This window comes from Temnothorax nylanderi, unplaced genomic scaffold, assembly GCF_030848795.1.
Source record: "Temnothorax nylanderi isolate EJ_2023f unplaced genomic scaffold, tnyl_v1.0 TNYL_tig0056_pilon, whole genome shotgun sequence".
Lineage (NCBI taxonomy): Eukaryota > Metazoa > Arthropoda > Insecta > Hymenoptera > Formicidae > Temnothorax > Temnothorax nylanderi.
Genome location: NW_027249118.1, coordinates 15182 through 30889, shown reverse-complemented (window position 1 = coordinate 30889; position 15708 = coordinate 15182). Strand labels below are relative to the sequence as shown.

Genomic DNA, 15708 nt, shown 5'->3' with positions numbered 1-15708 from the left:
TCGGAGATCCCTGTGGCATCGTATGCATTATCGTCACCTATATGGCGGTATATTACGCTGACTACGTCGTGGTACGATGGATCGTGTTGCACACTATGCAAGACAAGTTGGCATAACGTTGGAATATTTATTTATGGCAAAAATCATTACACAAACACTCTCAGATCTCGTCGAATTTTTCACACTTTACGTCGCTTACTCGCACACTTACTCACGCATCTCTTTCTTTATAGCCTTCTTAATTTACTATTTACTATACTATAATCTTTGGTGAGAAATATTTTTAGCAACGTTACTTTTTTGTTTGCAGCCTATGGTGTCCCTTCCATATAACAGCGTTTAACACTGTTGTACTCCTTCTAATGATGGCACATTTGAAAGCTGTCTGCAGCGATCCGGGCATAGTACCCTTACCGCAAAGTAGAATGGATTTTTCCAATATTCATGTCTCAAAGATTCTAATATTTCCAGAAAACTTCTGGGTCCTTTCTCAAACTGGAACGTTCATACCTCTTAATAAAAGAGAAGAATTATATAAAAATTTACTTCCTAAATAGCATCTGGATGTACAATACTTATTACATCCATGCACTCTCTACCTTCTTAATGTTGGCACCATTCTTTCCAATGAGGAATTTATGATGTTGAACTTTGGCACACACTTCAGTTGAGAATCTAGACAATTGCTTTTCATTGCTTAGTTCTAAAAGCTGCGCTTTTGCTTTCTCTACATCGTCCTTCGGACCTCTGATACTGACCTATATATGTGCATATGTATTTATTAGTAACAGTTTCAAATTTGATCAAAGAATGATCATCTTTTTTTCTCTTTTACCTTTTTCATGTCGCTTTTACTTTTACTTTTAGGGAATTTAATCGTGACGCCTCCACAATCTTCCATAATAGAATGTATCAATTTACCTCCCTTACCAATAAGCAAATGGTAAAACTTTCGTGGAATAGTAATCTCTTTGGTGACGATGTTAGCCTAGTGCAACAAATATGTTATGTCACACATCTCTTACAATTATTTACATTTATTGCATGTGTATTTGTGTAAAACATTAACAAATTACCAATTCTTTTACCAACTTCAATAGATGTTTATGGCACTTGTCAACGTCTTCTTTGGGTCCTCTGATTTTCACTATATCTCCTTTGTCGCCTTAAAAAAAATCGATCAACTGATAAAAAAACGTAGTCAATATTATGACTTTGTTACAAATGCTTTATTACGACATTGCGAGGTAACGGAGTATGAAATAATAAATGTCGTTTACCTGGTCCAGGAATAGTAATTTTTACTTGATTAAATTTATCCCTAATCTCTTTGATATTATCTCCTTTTTTACCAATTATGTTACCATAATGTCTGTGATCTATAATTACATCCTTTTCCTTCTCGTTTTCTAACTTTTTTACCATTTCTACAAGTTCCTATATTATTTATAAGATAAAAGCATTAGAGAGAGAGAGTTTTTTTTCCCATTTATTTAAACAATACTTGCTGCTAGATAAAAATATAATACATACCGTTTGAGCTTTCAATACCCCAGCAAGATTACCTTCAATGCGGATAACACTACTGCCATCATTTTCAGAGATACTAATCACTACACCCGTTCCTTCCTTAACACGATTCACTTTAATAAAAACAGAATTAATTTAATGTAAACTTAAAGATTCTTTTCTCTGTTATACCGAAAATGAAAATAATTGCAAATATTAAATTGCTTACCATTACAACCATTTTTCCCAATGATATGCTTGCAAAATCTTGGGTCAACATTTAATTCTGTGAAAGTAAGTTTTGCTATAAGATCATTGGCCATAAGCTGTAACTCTTTTTGCGCTTTCTCTACTTCTTCAGGTGGACCTTCTATCTTGATTTTATCTTCTTTTCCCATAAATTCGACGTTTACTTTTGGCATTTCTTGAGTAATTTTCTTGATATTCACACCTTTGCGTCCAATGATGTATTTATGTATCCATACCGGAGCTTCCACCACGGCAGTGCGAACACTGTTTGCTTTTTCATATACCTTGTTAAGTGCTATATATAAATAAATATATAATAATTAATGTTACCTAAAGATACAGTACTTAAAGAATATAATTAGTAACATTTAATTTTTAAATCACTTACCCTGACCAATCTTCTCTTGCGGTCCTCTAAGAGTTATGGTACCAGTTGCTGAATCAGATGCAGGCATTTCTACGCTCACTCCAGTTATTTGTAATATTTCTGCTATGGTACTACCACGAGGTCCAATTACATACTTATGTTGAGATTTGGGAACTTCTACAGATACCGTAGTACATCTTTTCTCCTGGATTAAAAATTTACATATTACATACGCGTACTAATAAAAATTAGAAAAAAAAATAGTCTTATTAACGTACCATATCCTTGTAGATGCTCTCAATCTTTTGCTTTGCAGCCAAGACTCGTTCCTTCTCACCATCTATGGTTATTTTATCCTGCTGCACCGATGCAGGAGGAATATTGATGCGAGCACCAGTTTCTGCCATCATAGCATTGAGATTTTCTTTATGCGCACCATATATAAACGGATGATACATTTTTGGCACAGTTATTCTTTCAAAAGCTTTCCTAGACTGCAACATTTATGACAAAACATGTTGTTGTAGGATTGTATATAAATGCATTATCTAAACAAGCACAATTATGTATTTATGTACGGTGATTTATTATTATAATTATTTTTAAAAGTTACCTGCTCATCAGAAATAACTCTAATTTCGTGTTCAGCCATTTCAATTCCTTCCTTTGTACCTGTAATTGTTATTATATCTGATTGATCTTGTACGCTAGGTACATTAATCTTAGTAGCGGTTTTCTGCTCAAGATCTTTCAGTCTCTGCCCTTGCTTGCCAAGAATCCAACGATGATGATCCTTAGGGATACTAATCTGCTTGCTTGCCTATAAAAAAAATTAATATAAATACAAAATAATTTATGTTTTGAAATACAAGATGTAGCGAATAATTTTAAATACTGAAGACATATTCTCTGTCTTATACAAATAAATACAAAATATAAATTATTGTAAACTAATGAGTTATGGACTTATGTATAACGTATCTCTCTTAGTAGGAATATCTGAAGAAACGTTAAAGATTGATCCTTAGATGACGCAATTTCAATAATAGTGTTCGTTTCTTTCATGATGGTTGTACTTGTACGAATAGATTAACGTTCGCCAAATTTATCACAGTGATCGAGATCGACCGGACGGGTCGAGACGGCGCGAGGGCGATCGACGGGACCGCGTGGCGGATGATCAGGCGAGTGGCGAATGTGGCGATGCCGGAAAAGGAGGAAAATGGAAAGGCAGGCAGGAACGCACGCACGTTTCCCCGGATAACACAGGCAGCAAGACAACAGTTGTAAAGAGGTGGCTACTTACTCTACCGTAATAAAGAAATCCGGCCAAGTAATAAGCGCGTATTACGTAGCCAGTTTAACGGTGATTTGCCTGAAACAGTACGAAGTCGGTTACGAGGAGTGAGTGGCGCACTTCGGGCCACGAGATCTAATTATTAAATTAACGTGGAGCGGAATTATCGTTCCATTACCACGAGACTCACGACTCTCTTTACCAGTAACAGTAACGCAAAGTGAAATGAGACGGAGGGGCCTCGGACCTCGGACCTGCTCGCGGACCTTCGGACGACAGAAAGTCACCAGCCACTATGTAATAAATAAATAAACAAATAAACTATAGAAAAACTATCCCGCCCTTTTTCGTGGGAACCGCTAGTACATCCATTTTAAAAATTGGTACTACGTAGCAACGTCCATTTTCCGACACTGTCGATAAAACATCATTCTGCGCGTTCGCGCTACATTCATAAATATATAGATATATGCGATTTTAAGGCAATGTGGATGAAAAAGATTATATATATAATCAACCGTATAAATTTCAACCGGTTGAAATTCTAGTTAAGCGGGGAGCACACACTTCTGCACAACGCATAATACGTAAGCATAAGAAAACAAGTCTATAAAAATAAGCTCACGAATTTGTTATAGATTTCGCAGAAAGAAGTTACTTTAATTCTTCTTGGAGTTCTTGGCCTCAAGAGCCAGATAAATATATAGTGCTGGCTGCGTCAGTTACGTTAAGGTTCAACTTGAGAATGGAAGCTTTCGTGAGGACGTTGGTTATTGCTGGACAGGGGAACCTACGAAAGGCTTTATCAATACTTAACGCCAAAATTGTAAGCGTCAGTCACTTGAAAAAATAAGCAGTGTATTTTATATTTTGATTGAACGATTGGGACTTTTTGTTTGCGCAGGCTTCTGGTATAAATGCCTTGAAAAGAGTTCTTCTGTCGTTTGGAGAAAAAATTGAACAAGAGTTGCAACAGCTGCAGAGACAGATTAGTCTTGAACAAACTGACGACGTACAAAAAGATGTGGCACAGTCATTGAGTAAGCAGATTTCAGAAAAATCAAATGTGTTTTAGGTAACACATTCGATTCTGCAGTGTGGTTGAAGAATCATCATGCTAACGAACGTTTTAAAGTATTTGATGTGACACGTGGTAGCGAACCACTCAGAGTACTTGCTTCTATCAATAAACTTGATTTAAATAAGAATTGAGATCTGTTAGTAAACAGGTTTTGTATAGGGAACTCAAATAACACTATTATTTTGCATGTACTATTAAATAACATTATTAATTGCAACACAATTGCTTTCGTGTTATTGAAAACTGCAGTTCAATACTCCAGATCCATATGTTATTAGGCATATGATTTTAAGGGATTATTTATAAAAGACTTTTAAAAAACAACCTTTAACGTTATTAAATATTTTTAGTTTTATCAAAAATACGTTAATCAAAGAGATAGTGTAAATAAAATATCTTTTTTGCTATTCGAGACTCCGTGCAATTAAAGTATCGTGTTATTCATCTGTATTTAGGTCCTACTCTGGTATCCACCGTGAACAGCGATACAACTGACAATGAGACTAATCCATCGTCATCTGTAAAGGTTCAGAGTTCCGAGATTGCCGAGTCCTCGTCAAATAAAACAAATTTTACAAGTGAACAGAAGTCGAAACCAGGTAAAAATGTAAATTTATTAGTCGTATTAGTCGTTAAATCATTCCTGCGCAAGATATATCTTATTTTTAAACATTGACTGTCTTAATTCCCTGCATCGTCTACAAGTGAAATGCTACGAATGAAGAAAAAAAGGAAACTAATGGAAGAATAGATGGAATTTAAAAGGAACCTAAGGATACAAGATGTATTGCATTTTTATCAACGATAACAAGCCTAATCCTAGATATTAAGATATCGAAGATTATATATAAATGTAGTATATTATGTATAGAAAGTATTTAATACAGTTTTTGATAATACAATGAAGAAAAGTGCAGAAATTATAAAAATACCTTTATTTTTTTCATTATAAACTTTATAATGTTACTATTACAGAATTTTGTTAGACACAGATTGAGTATTTGATAAATGAATATTTCATTAAATTTACACAGAGGTAGAAGAAGTGGCGATTACAAAAAAATCACAAAATTTGTTTTGTTACAATATGAATTGTACATAATTTATTATTATCCCTTAAAGTGTATACGTTTTTTCGGTACCTTCTAAGTGTATACGTGGGTCTGTCACGTTCAACGCTATTTTTCCCTACCTTAAAGTATTTTAAGAAATCTAAAAAAATTCATGAAACATCTGTCTACATTGTTGACGACTGTATAGTCATTTTGAGATAAACATCGTTTATTTAATATCTTCTAACAGGCTTGCAAGTTTTACAGTTACGAGCAGATATCACTTTCGGCTCGGACGCCATAGACCCACGTGTACACGTTAAGGGTTAAGTATTCAATATCAATATTTAGTTGTCGAAAATTACTAAATATGCATCAGTACACTCATATAACTTGTTTTACAACATTATTATAAATTAAAACAAGTTTTAAATTCATATCATTGTATGTTACTTGCATATATTTTATATCCGTACTACCTTGTCAGTATCATTACTTTATATAATTCGAATTTTTTCTGTTCTTGTATACCTACATATATTCGTTGTCACATTAGGAAAAGAATAACTTTTTCACCAGACTGTTTTCTTTTTACATTCAACTTTTTAATAACTGTTTTTAATCTCTTTTGGATTTGAAACACACTCTAATGTTATAATAAACAAAATCATTATTATTTAAAGTAAATTACTTCGTCTGACTATAATATTTCTATTTTCCTTTACATTTTGTCTTGTACATAGGATATAAATTCTATATAGTATACTATCTTATTATTATAATATATAAATTATTAAAGCTCGTACATACTTATTGTGAACCTGCATCCTAAAACTTGCTCGCTCGTGGCAGTTTTCCACAAAACTTTCTTACATCGATTATGTACATGTTCCTTCAAAATATAAATTTCGCGAGGCCGCCATTTTTAGACATTAAATTTTAAAAATTAACAATTCTAATTTAGGTAGTCTAAAATTATTGTCCTGTATTAAAGATCTATGAGATTAACGTCCCTCGTTATTGTATTCAATGTAGGCGCGACTGACGTCGTAAAGGAACGTACGTGAGATCTGAAGCTGGTGGCAGGTTCCCATGCTTCGTCTCGCACCACACCCTGATTTCTAGGGTACATGAGCAACGGGTCCTTTCCCGTTTTCTTGCACAATCTTTCCTGAAGCATGATCAGGCGTGATCGCCAATATTCGTAGCTCGCTTGCTTAAGCGCGTTGACCCACTGCTCCACTTGGGACTCCGATCGACCGCTCAGCACATGTCGCTTCTCCAGCTCGTCACGGAACGAGATACTGAACGCAAACGCCCCCTCGGATGAATTATCTATATTGATGCTGTAATTCTCTAGAACGATGACCCCGGCAGGTTGCCTCCTATCAATGTGCCCCAAGTCATTGATGTTGAAGTAAAACAATAGATTGTATCGCAGCTTGAACCACTTCTCTTTAAACACTGGAAGCAAATAGATGTTACTCGTTTAGTTTAATTATCAACAATTATGAACACGCCTTTGATTCCTTCCTTCAATTGACACTAAGACACAGATATTATAACAGACTACACATTCTTTCTTTGTTTTGATCCAGAAAGCGGTACAATTAGTCTCCATAAACAAAACTCTCTTAGCGGCAACTTTATTTACAATTTTTTTATGAGCAGCTCTATTTACAGTCAGTTCATTTCTTCGAAACTCATCCGTTTCAATTAAGTTACATCTCGAGAGCGGCGATAGCGATTGAAAAATAAAAACTCCCCCTCGAGTCTAAACCGAAGGAAGGTAATCGCGCAGTGGCAACATACGACAATCTATAACGATAAAATCCGCGATCTAATTCTAACAGAATAATTATTTATAATATATGTATAATCGTATCTCTCGCCATAGAAGTTCGTCAAGTGACAGGTGACAGGTTAGGCCCGTCGCGTTATGTAAAAACGACTAAACCAACCTGACTTATGGGCCCGCTTGTGATTTAGACGTCCCTCCAGGTCCGCGGGTCCAAAGCTCGCCTCCGCGAGCTCCCTGTCATTGAATCTCATGCCCGACCCGGACTCCGAGGACGTCGTCGCCGCCGACGCGCGTCACGCGTGTACGCACCACCAACAGTTACAGGACTGAGGTGGACTGAGGACTTAACAGGTTACAGGGGCTGTCGCGCCGCCGTGACGGCACGTTCCATCCTCGATTCGTCGATCACGTTAATATCGCTCGCTCTCGTCTCCGACGTTAATTAATTGACGTGGGCGCGCGCTCTTACTTTTACATCGATCAATAATCGCGAGACTCGAGAGAAAAATATGGTCCGATAAAGTGCCTATCGCGCGATCTTACGCTCGATAAAACGAGTTGGTGATCGCGTCATAGTTTCGAAATAGCTCGTTGAAAAAAAAATTGCTAGAAGATCTTCACGCGGCTTCCTCTATTTTCCGATCGATGCATCAGCGTCTCAATTTATCGATTCGAATCTCAATCGATGGACGCGGAAGGGGTAGGGTGTTATTGTAGCTCCACGTTCATTCGTGGCGACGAAAAATTATAAAGCGATCCTGTCAGCATGAAATGTTCCGCGAAAGCCGGAAAATAAACGCGGAATTATGTCGATTTCGATAAAAGCGACTTCGCCCGAATTCCTGTTAATATAATCGCGTTAATATGATTCGGGGAACATCTGCAGTTTCGTCAGCTCCTGCTGTTTTATCTGCTCGTGTTAATCAATCCTTTTTTTTCTAACGCGCGAAAAGAGCTGAGATTAGATTAGAGAGGTGACGAATTATAGGAGCTAGAGCTAGGTTTCGTTATACGCGGTGCTGCCGGTTGAATTAATCCCCGATTAATTTAATCCGAGTTATTTATGTTTATTTCCACCAAGGTAGATTAACTTTAATCTTGGTTTAACTTACTTTTGATCTTCTTTTAATTTTCAGAACTAAGAAAAGATAAAAAACAAGTTAAACCGAGATTAAAGTTAATTTACGTTGGTAGAAATAAGCATTGTTATATCAATGCAGATTTAACTTCAATCTTGTCAGTCCAACTTATTATACCTTCTTCTGTTTTTCTAGTTCTGAGAATTAGAAAAATTAAAAAATAAAAAGTAAGTTAAACCGAGATTAAAGTTAATCAACATTGGTACAATATGGACATTAGTGTGTTGCTATTTTTTTATGTGTCGCAATCGTTATTGCAGCATCGATATTTTGCGTGAGGTCTTCACCGTGTCTCCTGTCGACCCTTTAAAGACAATGGGAGCTTTCCAGCAAGCGACACAAGTGTCACATTGCCAAAAAAGAAAGATAAGGGCCGATATCACAGTCTCCGATTAACGTGATCCTCCGATTAAACTCACTCTGCATCTCTTTCTAACTGTCTTTTCGTCTCTTTCTAGAGGGACAGTTAGAAAGAGATGCAGAGTGAGTTTAATCGGAGGATCACGTTAATCGGAGACTGTGATATCGGCCCTAAGAACGACACGTTTGCGTCAACTTGTGTCGCTTGTTGGAAACTCCCACAATTGGTCGATTTCTCTATCGATCGTTGAATCGACTTCTTTCGAGTCTCGGGTTTCAAGATGGCATTCTTCATTATCGTGATCTCTCGATTCTCTCGACTGCGATTGGTTGATTTTCCTTTCGTTTCCGTTTTCTCCTCGCGTGTCGCCGGTCGCTTTTGCGCGCTAAAATTTGCGATTTAAAGACACGATTTTGACAGCGATATGTACAATGGGCATGAATATTTGTCGTGCATCAAAATCGTGAGTGATCTCACAGATCTTGGCTTTTGTAGCTCTTTTTCGAGTAAAATAGAAAATCTATCTCACGGCCGTGTAAAGGTGACGCAAACGTAACGAACGTGACGTTTTCGCCTTTCAGCCCGCTGCAAAACAAGCCATGACGAAGAGTGCGCACAAGCCCGAGAAGGCAGAACCGATGGATTTCACAGCTGATCGTCGTGATTTAATCTCAGTGGCCAATAAGGTCTTCGGAGAGGGCAAATGGAATCATACTGTGGTCAGCCAAACCTTAGGTACATACGTCTGTCATTGAACAAATTGTCATAAGTGTAAATAGACTAAATAGTAAAACCTGTAAAAGTAAACTCACGAATTTGTTGTAGATTTCGTCGATACAATTGTAGATGCTCAAGATAAGTGCCATGCTGGCTGCGTCAGTTTCGTTAAGGTCCAGCTTGACAATGGAAACTTTCACGAGGACGTTGGTTATTATATTGCGGAGGAATCTACAAAAGGCTTGTCAATACAAAACGCCAGAATTGTATGTGTTAATCACTTGGAAAAAATAGGCAGTGCATTTTATATCTTGGTTGAATGGTTGGGACTTTTTGTTTGCGCAGGGTTCTGCTGTAAATGCCTTAAAAAGAGTTCTCCTGTCGTTTGGGGACAATATTGAAAGAGACCTGCAACAGCTGCGGAGACAGATTAGTCCTGAACAAACTAACGACGTACAAAAAGATGTGGCACAGTCATTGGATAAGCAGATATCCAAAAAATCAAATGTTTCAGTTAACAAGTCTGGCACTGTGCTGCAGACAGAGCGTCTTAGAGAGCCAATTCCAAAGGAGGTTCTTACCCCCTTCTTCAAAGAATTGGTTTCTAATAAGTTCTCGCTAACAGAACAAACTAGTAAACCTGAAGTAATTAAGAGTTACCCCTTGCCAAATAAAACAAATACTACAACTGAACAGAAGCCGAAATCAGGTAATATTGAAAATTTATTAGTAAATTTGAATTTATTAATATAGGTTTGTAAGAAACAGGTATAAGAAATAGTATAGATTTGAAAATGATATAAATCTAAGCTATAGATAGAATAGGTAGTTTTAAAAGAAAGTTTTTCTTAAAAGATTTTATAATATTTTTTAATTTTTCTCTTATACTACGTTTACACGAGCATTATTTCTGTATAGTAAATTATAATAATTCACTCGTTTACGCGGAGAAGAGGCTGGAACAAATAAAAAGAAAGGAGAGAACGGAAGAATACTTGTACATGATCGTCAATGTCCTTCTCGAGGATAGCTTTGACGGTCACCAAGGAAATGATCTCTACGATCCAGAGCACGCTTTATATCGTGTATTTCGCGTACGTAAGCAGGCCACTGTGCACGAGTTTCTCGAGCTGCTGAGTGATAGTCTGAAATATCCTATAGAACAGATTCGCATTTGGCCCTTCAGTAAACGTGCGAATAAAACCTATAGACCTACGTTAATCGAGCCGGATGCTGATCTTCAAAAGCCCATCATCGACTGCGCGAAAAATCACAATCCGTGGAACGTATTTGTTGAACTTGTACCTCCAGACTCTGACATGACAGCGTTACCGCCTTTCGACAACGACACTGATGTTTTACTCTTTTTTAAACTCTACGATCCCAAAAATAAGAAGATTCATTACTGCGGTCATCACTATATGTTTGTTGTAGCTAAAGTCCAGGAGCTTATACCAATTTTAAATGAACGTGCCGGATTTCCACCAGACACAGAACTTGCTTTATATGAGGAAATTTGTCCAAATTTAATCGAGAAAATAGACGTTCTATCGGAGCCTTTGAACGATGTTCTGGAGGAATTAATGAACGGTGACATCATCGTATTTCAAAAGAAACTTCCAACGTGTCAAGAATATTTTAAAGATCTATTCTATAGGGTAGAAGTAACGTTTTGTGATAAACTGATTCCAAACGACCCAGGTTTTACAATGGAACTTTCGTTAAGAATGACATATGATCAAATGGCAAAGGCTGTGGCGCAACGAGTCGGCACAGATCCGTATCTTTTACAATTCTTTAAGTGTCAAAATTACAAAGATTCTCCAGGCCATCCTTTAAAGTGTACATTTGACGGCACGCTCAAAGGTATGGTTGCGTACTGCAAAACGAAAGTAAAGAAATTATTTTATCAGCAGCTCAGTATTAGGGTGAACGAGCTAGAAAATAAGAAACAGTTCAAGTGCATATGGGTAGGGCCGTCGCTTAAGGAGGAGAAGGCGATGATTCTTTACCCAAATAAAAACGGCACTGTTGCTAATTTACTCGAGGAGGCTAAGAAGCAGGTAGAATTATCGGAAAACGGATCGGGGAAACTGAGGATATTAGAAATGACTTGCAACAAGCTGTCACCCGGCCCCGTGGACGATACACCATTAGATCACTTAAACACATCAGGCACCAAGTTGTATAGGATAGAAGAAATACCGGTTGACGAAGTGAATCTAGCAGAGGGCGAAATGCTAGTTCCTGTTGCGCATTTTCACAAAGAGGTTTTCTCAACGTTCGGTATACCCTTCTTCTTCAAGATCAAGCACGGCGAACCTTTTCCCAAAATGAAGGACAGGTTGTTAAAGAAATTAGGGGTCCAGGAGAAAGAATTCGAAAAGTTTAAGTTCGCGGTGGTGACAATGGGGAAGCCACAGTTAATTATCGACTCGCCGGAATCTTGTATCAAAATTGAGGATTTCCTTCTCAGATATACCAGTCAGAGCACATCACCACACAGGCCTTGGCTTGGCTTGGAACACGTCAACAAAGCGCCAAAGCGCTCTCGTACCAACTACCTCGAAAAGGCTATTAAGATTTACAATTAAATTTCCACCACACGAAGAAGAAATTAAATTAGGCAGCCACTCATAATAATTTATACGATTCTGTATAGTAAAAGAGCGTCGTCTGATATATTGAAAAATGCGTTCAATGTATTCGTTTCTTCAGCCAGATTACATACGCGAGTTCCTCAATTCGAATTTGTAAAGATTTTACGTAATGGCCCGATAGCTTATTTTGACGTCACTCAGTATGGATTTTCGCCTAGACTTCGAAAACGATTTGATTACGAAATGCACGCATATTGTATCTAATATTATTGTCTGATAATTATTTCTAATAAACTATTTCTTTCTTTCGTAAGTTGCTACAAAATCCCATTTACCCGAAGGAATTATCGTAAGTTGCTACAAAATCCCGTTTACGTGAAGGAATTATCGTAAGTTACTACAGAAGTAACGCTCGCGTAAACGTAGTATTAGTTGTTCAATTGAAGCTTTAGAAGAAACTGCCTTTTCGTTTTAGATAACTCTGATATATGATTTGCTGCAATGTAGATCAAGCTAAGGATATTTTATTAATATTTAAAAAAAGGTTTTGTAATTTTAAATAACTTAAAAAAACTAGAGAAATTAATAAGTATTGAAGAATTGTAGTTTTATTATAAACGTCTACATTTATATCATTCTCAGCGTACCCATTATAATCATAGTGCAATGCATAAGCAATATTGAGCTATTACATATTTAGATCCTACCCCGGTATCCACTGTGAACAACGGTACAACTGAGGCTGATCCATCGTCATCTGTAATAATTCAAAATGTCATGAAAGAGCTCGAGCCCTCGCCAAATAAAACAAGTTCTACAAGTGAACAGAAGTCGAAACCAGGTAATGTTGAAAATTTATTAGTCGTTAATTCAATCTTGCGCAAGAATGTCTCGTATTTAAGCATTAATTGTCTTAATCCTCTGCAGCTTTGTCTATGAACGAAATGCTACGACTGGAAAGAAAAAGGAAACAAACGGAAAAACAAATGGAATTTAAAAAGCGTATGATGGAAAAAGGGGAGTTAATGTCTATCAGTGATAGCAAGCCTAATCCTAGGTATTAAGATATCTAGATATTAAGATATTGAAGATTATAAGTGTAATATATTATGTGTAGAAATATTAACCCTAGAGAGCATTTGTGGGGTAATACGTTACCCCACGCGAAATTCAAATTACGCCCCTGACTTAGGAAGGTTCGTTTCCATTGTTTTGTTTTTCGAAATTTTTTTACTGTTTTTTTTTACTACCAGAAACTGATGACTACTATCGTCTTCCCTATTAAAGAGCAAACAAAATTATCTATTACAAAGTTTTCTAACAACAAATAGAAACATTATACACGCGGTACAAATTTGGGGTAATTTATTACCCCGCTTGGCCTTTCACGTATGAGAAAATTAAGAAATGCTCTCTAGGGTTAATCCTTGTGAGATTATCATGATATTTTTTTATAAGCGTATGTGCACATTTATTTCATTACATTGAACTAAATATTGTAACAATTAAATATTACAATATATAAATAAAAACATACAAATATGTCTAATCTTAATTAGTATCGCTGACATCGCTGTAGTATATAGTGTAGATTGCGCGTGTATCACTTAAAAGAGAGGTTAGAAATCTCATGTACAGCATAAACACAAATATTTCACACCAATTATATATCCAAAATATATTATTAAGTAAATTTCTCGTATGTTTATTTTTGTATTTGTTTGTTGAGTATAAAGTAACGATACTAATTTCCTAAAAATTACTTCAAATACGAACTTAATCGACATTTAGTGAGATAAACGGAAAGATTGAATTATACACGTGTTATCCACGTGGTGCCTGATCAAAGACGTCAAAGAGAGAGATCGAAATATATCCAATTCATATATTTTTCAGTGAAAATTGCCTTGAAAAAAAAATAGAGTCCAAAAAGTAGGAAACGATTCATTAAAAATAACAGGAAATATAGATTGTTTTACTTTACATAAGTATTTACATTTTTAGTCACACTTTCTGCATGTGAACAATGGATCAATACTTCAAAAGCTATGAAGAACTCGATGTAAGTGAAATATATATGTATATAATTTTTATTACATATTATTGTACATTTTATTAAATTAAATTTTATTTTTAGATCCACCAATTAATGCTAAGCGATAAAACACGTGTCTTAGCATATAAAACTGCTATTTTTAATTCGAGAGAGAAGTTTCAGGGCAAAATAGTAATGGACGTTGGTGCTGGCTCAGGTATAACAATTAGCTTATTTAAAATTTTTCAACATATTCAAGAGACACGTGTATACATATAGTATGTATTAAAATATAATATTACATATTTTGATCATATTTCTCTTTTGTAGGAATATTATCAATTTTTTGTGCCCAGGTTGGTGCAAAAAAAGTTTACGCGGTGGAAGCAAGTATGTTAGCGAAGAGTATCGAACAAGTTTCGATTGAAAATAACATGCAGGACAAAGTTGAAGTAATTCACAGTAAAGTGGAGGACATTCGTCCAGACAGTTTGGAGAAAGTGGATGTAATTGTTTCAGAATGGATGGGTTTTCATTTGGTACACGAAGGAATGTTAGATTCTGTGCTTTTTGCTAGGGATAATTTCTTACACGAGGACGGTTTGTTATTCCCATCCGTTGCAAAATTATACGCCTCGCCGTGCCAATTACCCTCCATGTATGAGTTTTGGAATAACGTGTGCGGAGTCAGTATGAGGTAATTATATTATTTTAAAGAACAAAAGTAGGATACTGCTACTTAAAGAATTATGTTGAAGCATTTACTTTCATTGTTAATTCTCTTTTAATTATCGCAAATATGATATTTATATTCTACAGTGTGTTCAATTTTTATTTAGTTGCATTGGAAAAGAGTACAGAAAAATGAAGTCCTTGAAGCCGGAAATCCTGCTTCTAAATCAAGATGATCTTTTGGCGGAAGGCAAATTGCTCGCTTGGCTAGATTTGAAGTGCGTCTCCGTGGAAGAGATAGATCTGCTGGGCGGAGAGGATTATGTGTCGGTATGCGAAAAGGATGGGAGATTCCAAGGGATGTGCATCTGGTTTGCGGTCGAATTTCCAGACGGTTCGGAACTGTCCACGGGCCCTCACGACGAGGCGACACATTGGAAGCATACCGCGGTTGTTCTGCCCGAGGACATAGAAGTGACGAGGAACGAACCTGTCGCCTTCAAATTAGAATTCAAAAGAAACGAATCACATCCGAGGCGTTACAATATGGAACTGAGTTTGTTGGATGTGGAGGAAGTGGAGCACGATGTTCCATGCAATTGTCACATGACGAAATGTATAGTGACGAAAAAGTATATCGATGACTTGGACGAACGTGAATCATGCGCGGCAGAAAATAATGACTCGTAGAGATGTACCTGAAATTATATTTTTACTAAAATATAATCTGAATGAAAAATTTATTTCTAACTCTCGTCTGTTTTTCATGCATATCTGTAAAATGGCAAAAATGGAATTTGTAGTATTAGAATTTACTAATCATGTTGT

General features: G+C 36.3%; 5 protein-coding genes across 13 annotated transcripts; 3 read left to right on the top strand and 2 right to left on the bottom strand.

Annotated features, from left to right (window-relative positions):
* Positions 1-107: 107 nt before the first annotated feature.
* On the bottom strand, positions 108-2873 carry LOC139772982 (vigilin-like). 2 transcript variants are annotated; one of them, XM_071707112.1, is made up of 10 exons: positions 2739-2873; positions 2404-2619; positions 2147-2330; positions 1739-2053; positions 1534-1643; positions 1281-1437; positions 1077-1165; positions 836-988; positions 600-758; positions 108-512 (listed from the first exon to the last, which is right to left on the bottom strand). In XM_071707112.1, the coding sequence occupies exons 1-10, from the start codon at positions 2775-2777 to the stop codon at positions 459-461; spliced, it is 1476 nt and encodes a 491-aa protein (XP_071563213.1). In that variant the 5' UTR covers positions 2778-2873; the 3' UTR covers positions 108-458. The 2 variants fall into 2 exon arrangements, with proteins under 2 accessions (XP_071563213.1, XP_071563212.1); XM_071707111.1 differs by having other exon boundaries at positions 108-495.
* A 66-nt stretch (positions 2874-2939) lies between these two features.
* LOC139772988 (uncharacterized) lies at positions 2940-5405 on the top strand. 4 transcript variants are annotated; one of them, XM_071707127.1, is made up of 4 exons: positions 2940-3419; positions 4061-4248; positions 4327-4462; positions 4959-5405. In XM_071707127.1, the coding sequence occupies exons 2-4, from the start codon at positions 4168-4170 to the stop codon at positions 5177-5179; spliced, it is 438 nt and encodes a 145-aa protein (XP_071563228.1). In that variant the 5' UTR covers positions 2940-3419; positions 4061-4167; the 3' UTR covers positions 5180-5405. The 4 variants fall into 4 exon arrangements, with proteins under 4 accessions (XP_071563228.1, XP_071563227.1, XP_071563226.1 ...); XM_071707126.1 differs by lacking the exon at positions 2940-3419 and adding an exon at positions 3578-3719; XM_071707125.1 differs by lacking the exon at positions 2940-3419 and adding an exon at positions 3776-4009.
* A 14-nt stretch (positions 5406-5419) lies between these two features.
* Positions 5420-7657, bottom strand: LOC139772987 (pleckstrin homology domain-containing family J member 1). The gene is made up of 2 exons (XM_071707123.1): positions 7517-7657; positions 5420-7019 (listed from the first exon to the last, which is right to left on the bottom strand). Exons 1-2 carry the CDS (start codon positions 7605-7607, stop codon positions 6544-6546), a joined length of 567 nt encoding a protein of 188 aa, XP_071563224.1. The 5' UTR covers positions 7608-7657; the 3' UTR covers positions 5420-6543.
* On the top strand, positions 7572-12486 carry LOC139772980 (ubiquitin carboxyl-terminal hydrolase 7-like). Of its 2 annotated transcripts, none has more exons than XM_071707108.1 (5): positions 7572-7707; positions 9438-9591; positions 9682-9839; positions 9919-10282; positions 10492-12486. In XM_071707108.1, exons 2-5 carry the CDS (start codon positions 9456-9458, stop codon positions 12165-12167), a joined length of 2334 nt encoding a protein of 777 aa, XP_071563209.1. In that variant the 5' UTR covers positions 7572-7707; positions 9438-9455; the 3' UTR covers positions 12168-12486. The 2 variants fall into 2 exon arrangements, with proteins under 2 accessions (XP_071563209.1, XP_071563207.1); XM_071707106.1 differs by lacking the exon at positions 7572-7707 and adding an exon at positions 9044-9319.
* A 615-nt stretch (positions 12487-13101) lies between these two features.
* LOC139772983 (uncharacterized) lies at positions 13102-15623 on the top strand. Of its 4 annotated transcripts, none has more exons than XM_071707114.1 (5): positions 13102-13230; positions 14178-14235; positions 14311-14425; positions 14539-14905; positions 15048-15623. In XM_071707114.1, the coding sequence occupies exons 2-5, from the start codon at positions 14200-14202 to the stop codon at positions 15568-15570; spliced, it is 1041 nt and encodes a 346-aa protein (XP_071563215.1). In that variant the 5' UTR covers positions 13102-13230; positions 14178-14199; the 3' UTR covers positions 15571-15623. The 4 variants fall into 4 exon arrangements, with proteins under 4 accessions (XP_071563215.1, XP_071563218.1, XP_071563214.1 ...); XM_071707117.1 differs by lacking the exon at positions 13102-13230 and adding an exon at positions 13233-13632; XM_071707113.1 differs by lacking the exon at positions 13102-13230 and adding an exon at positions 13233-13791.
* Positions 15624-15708: the final 85 nt, after the last annotated feature.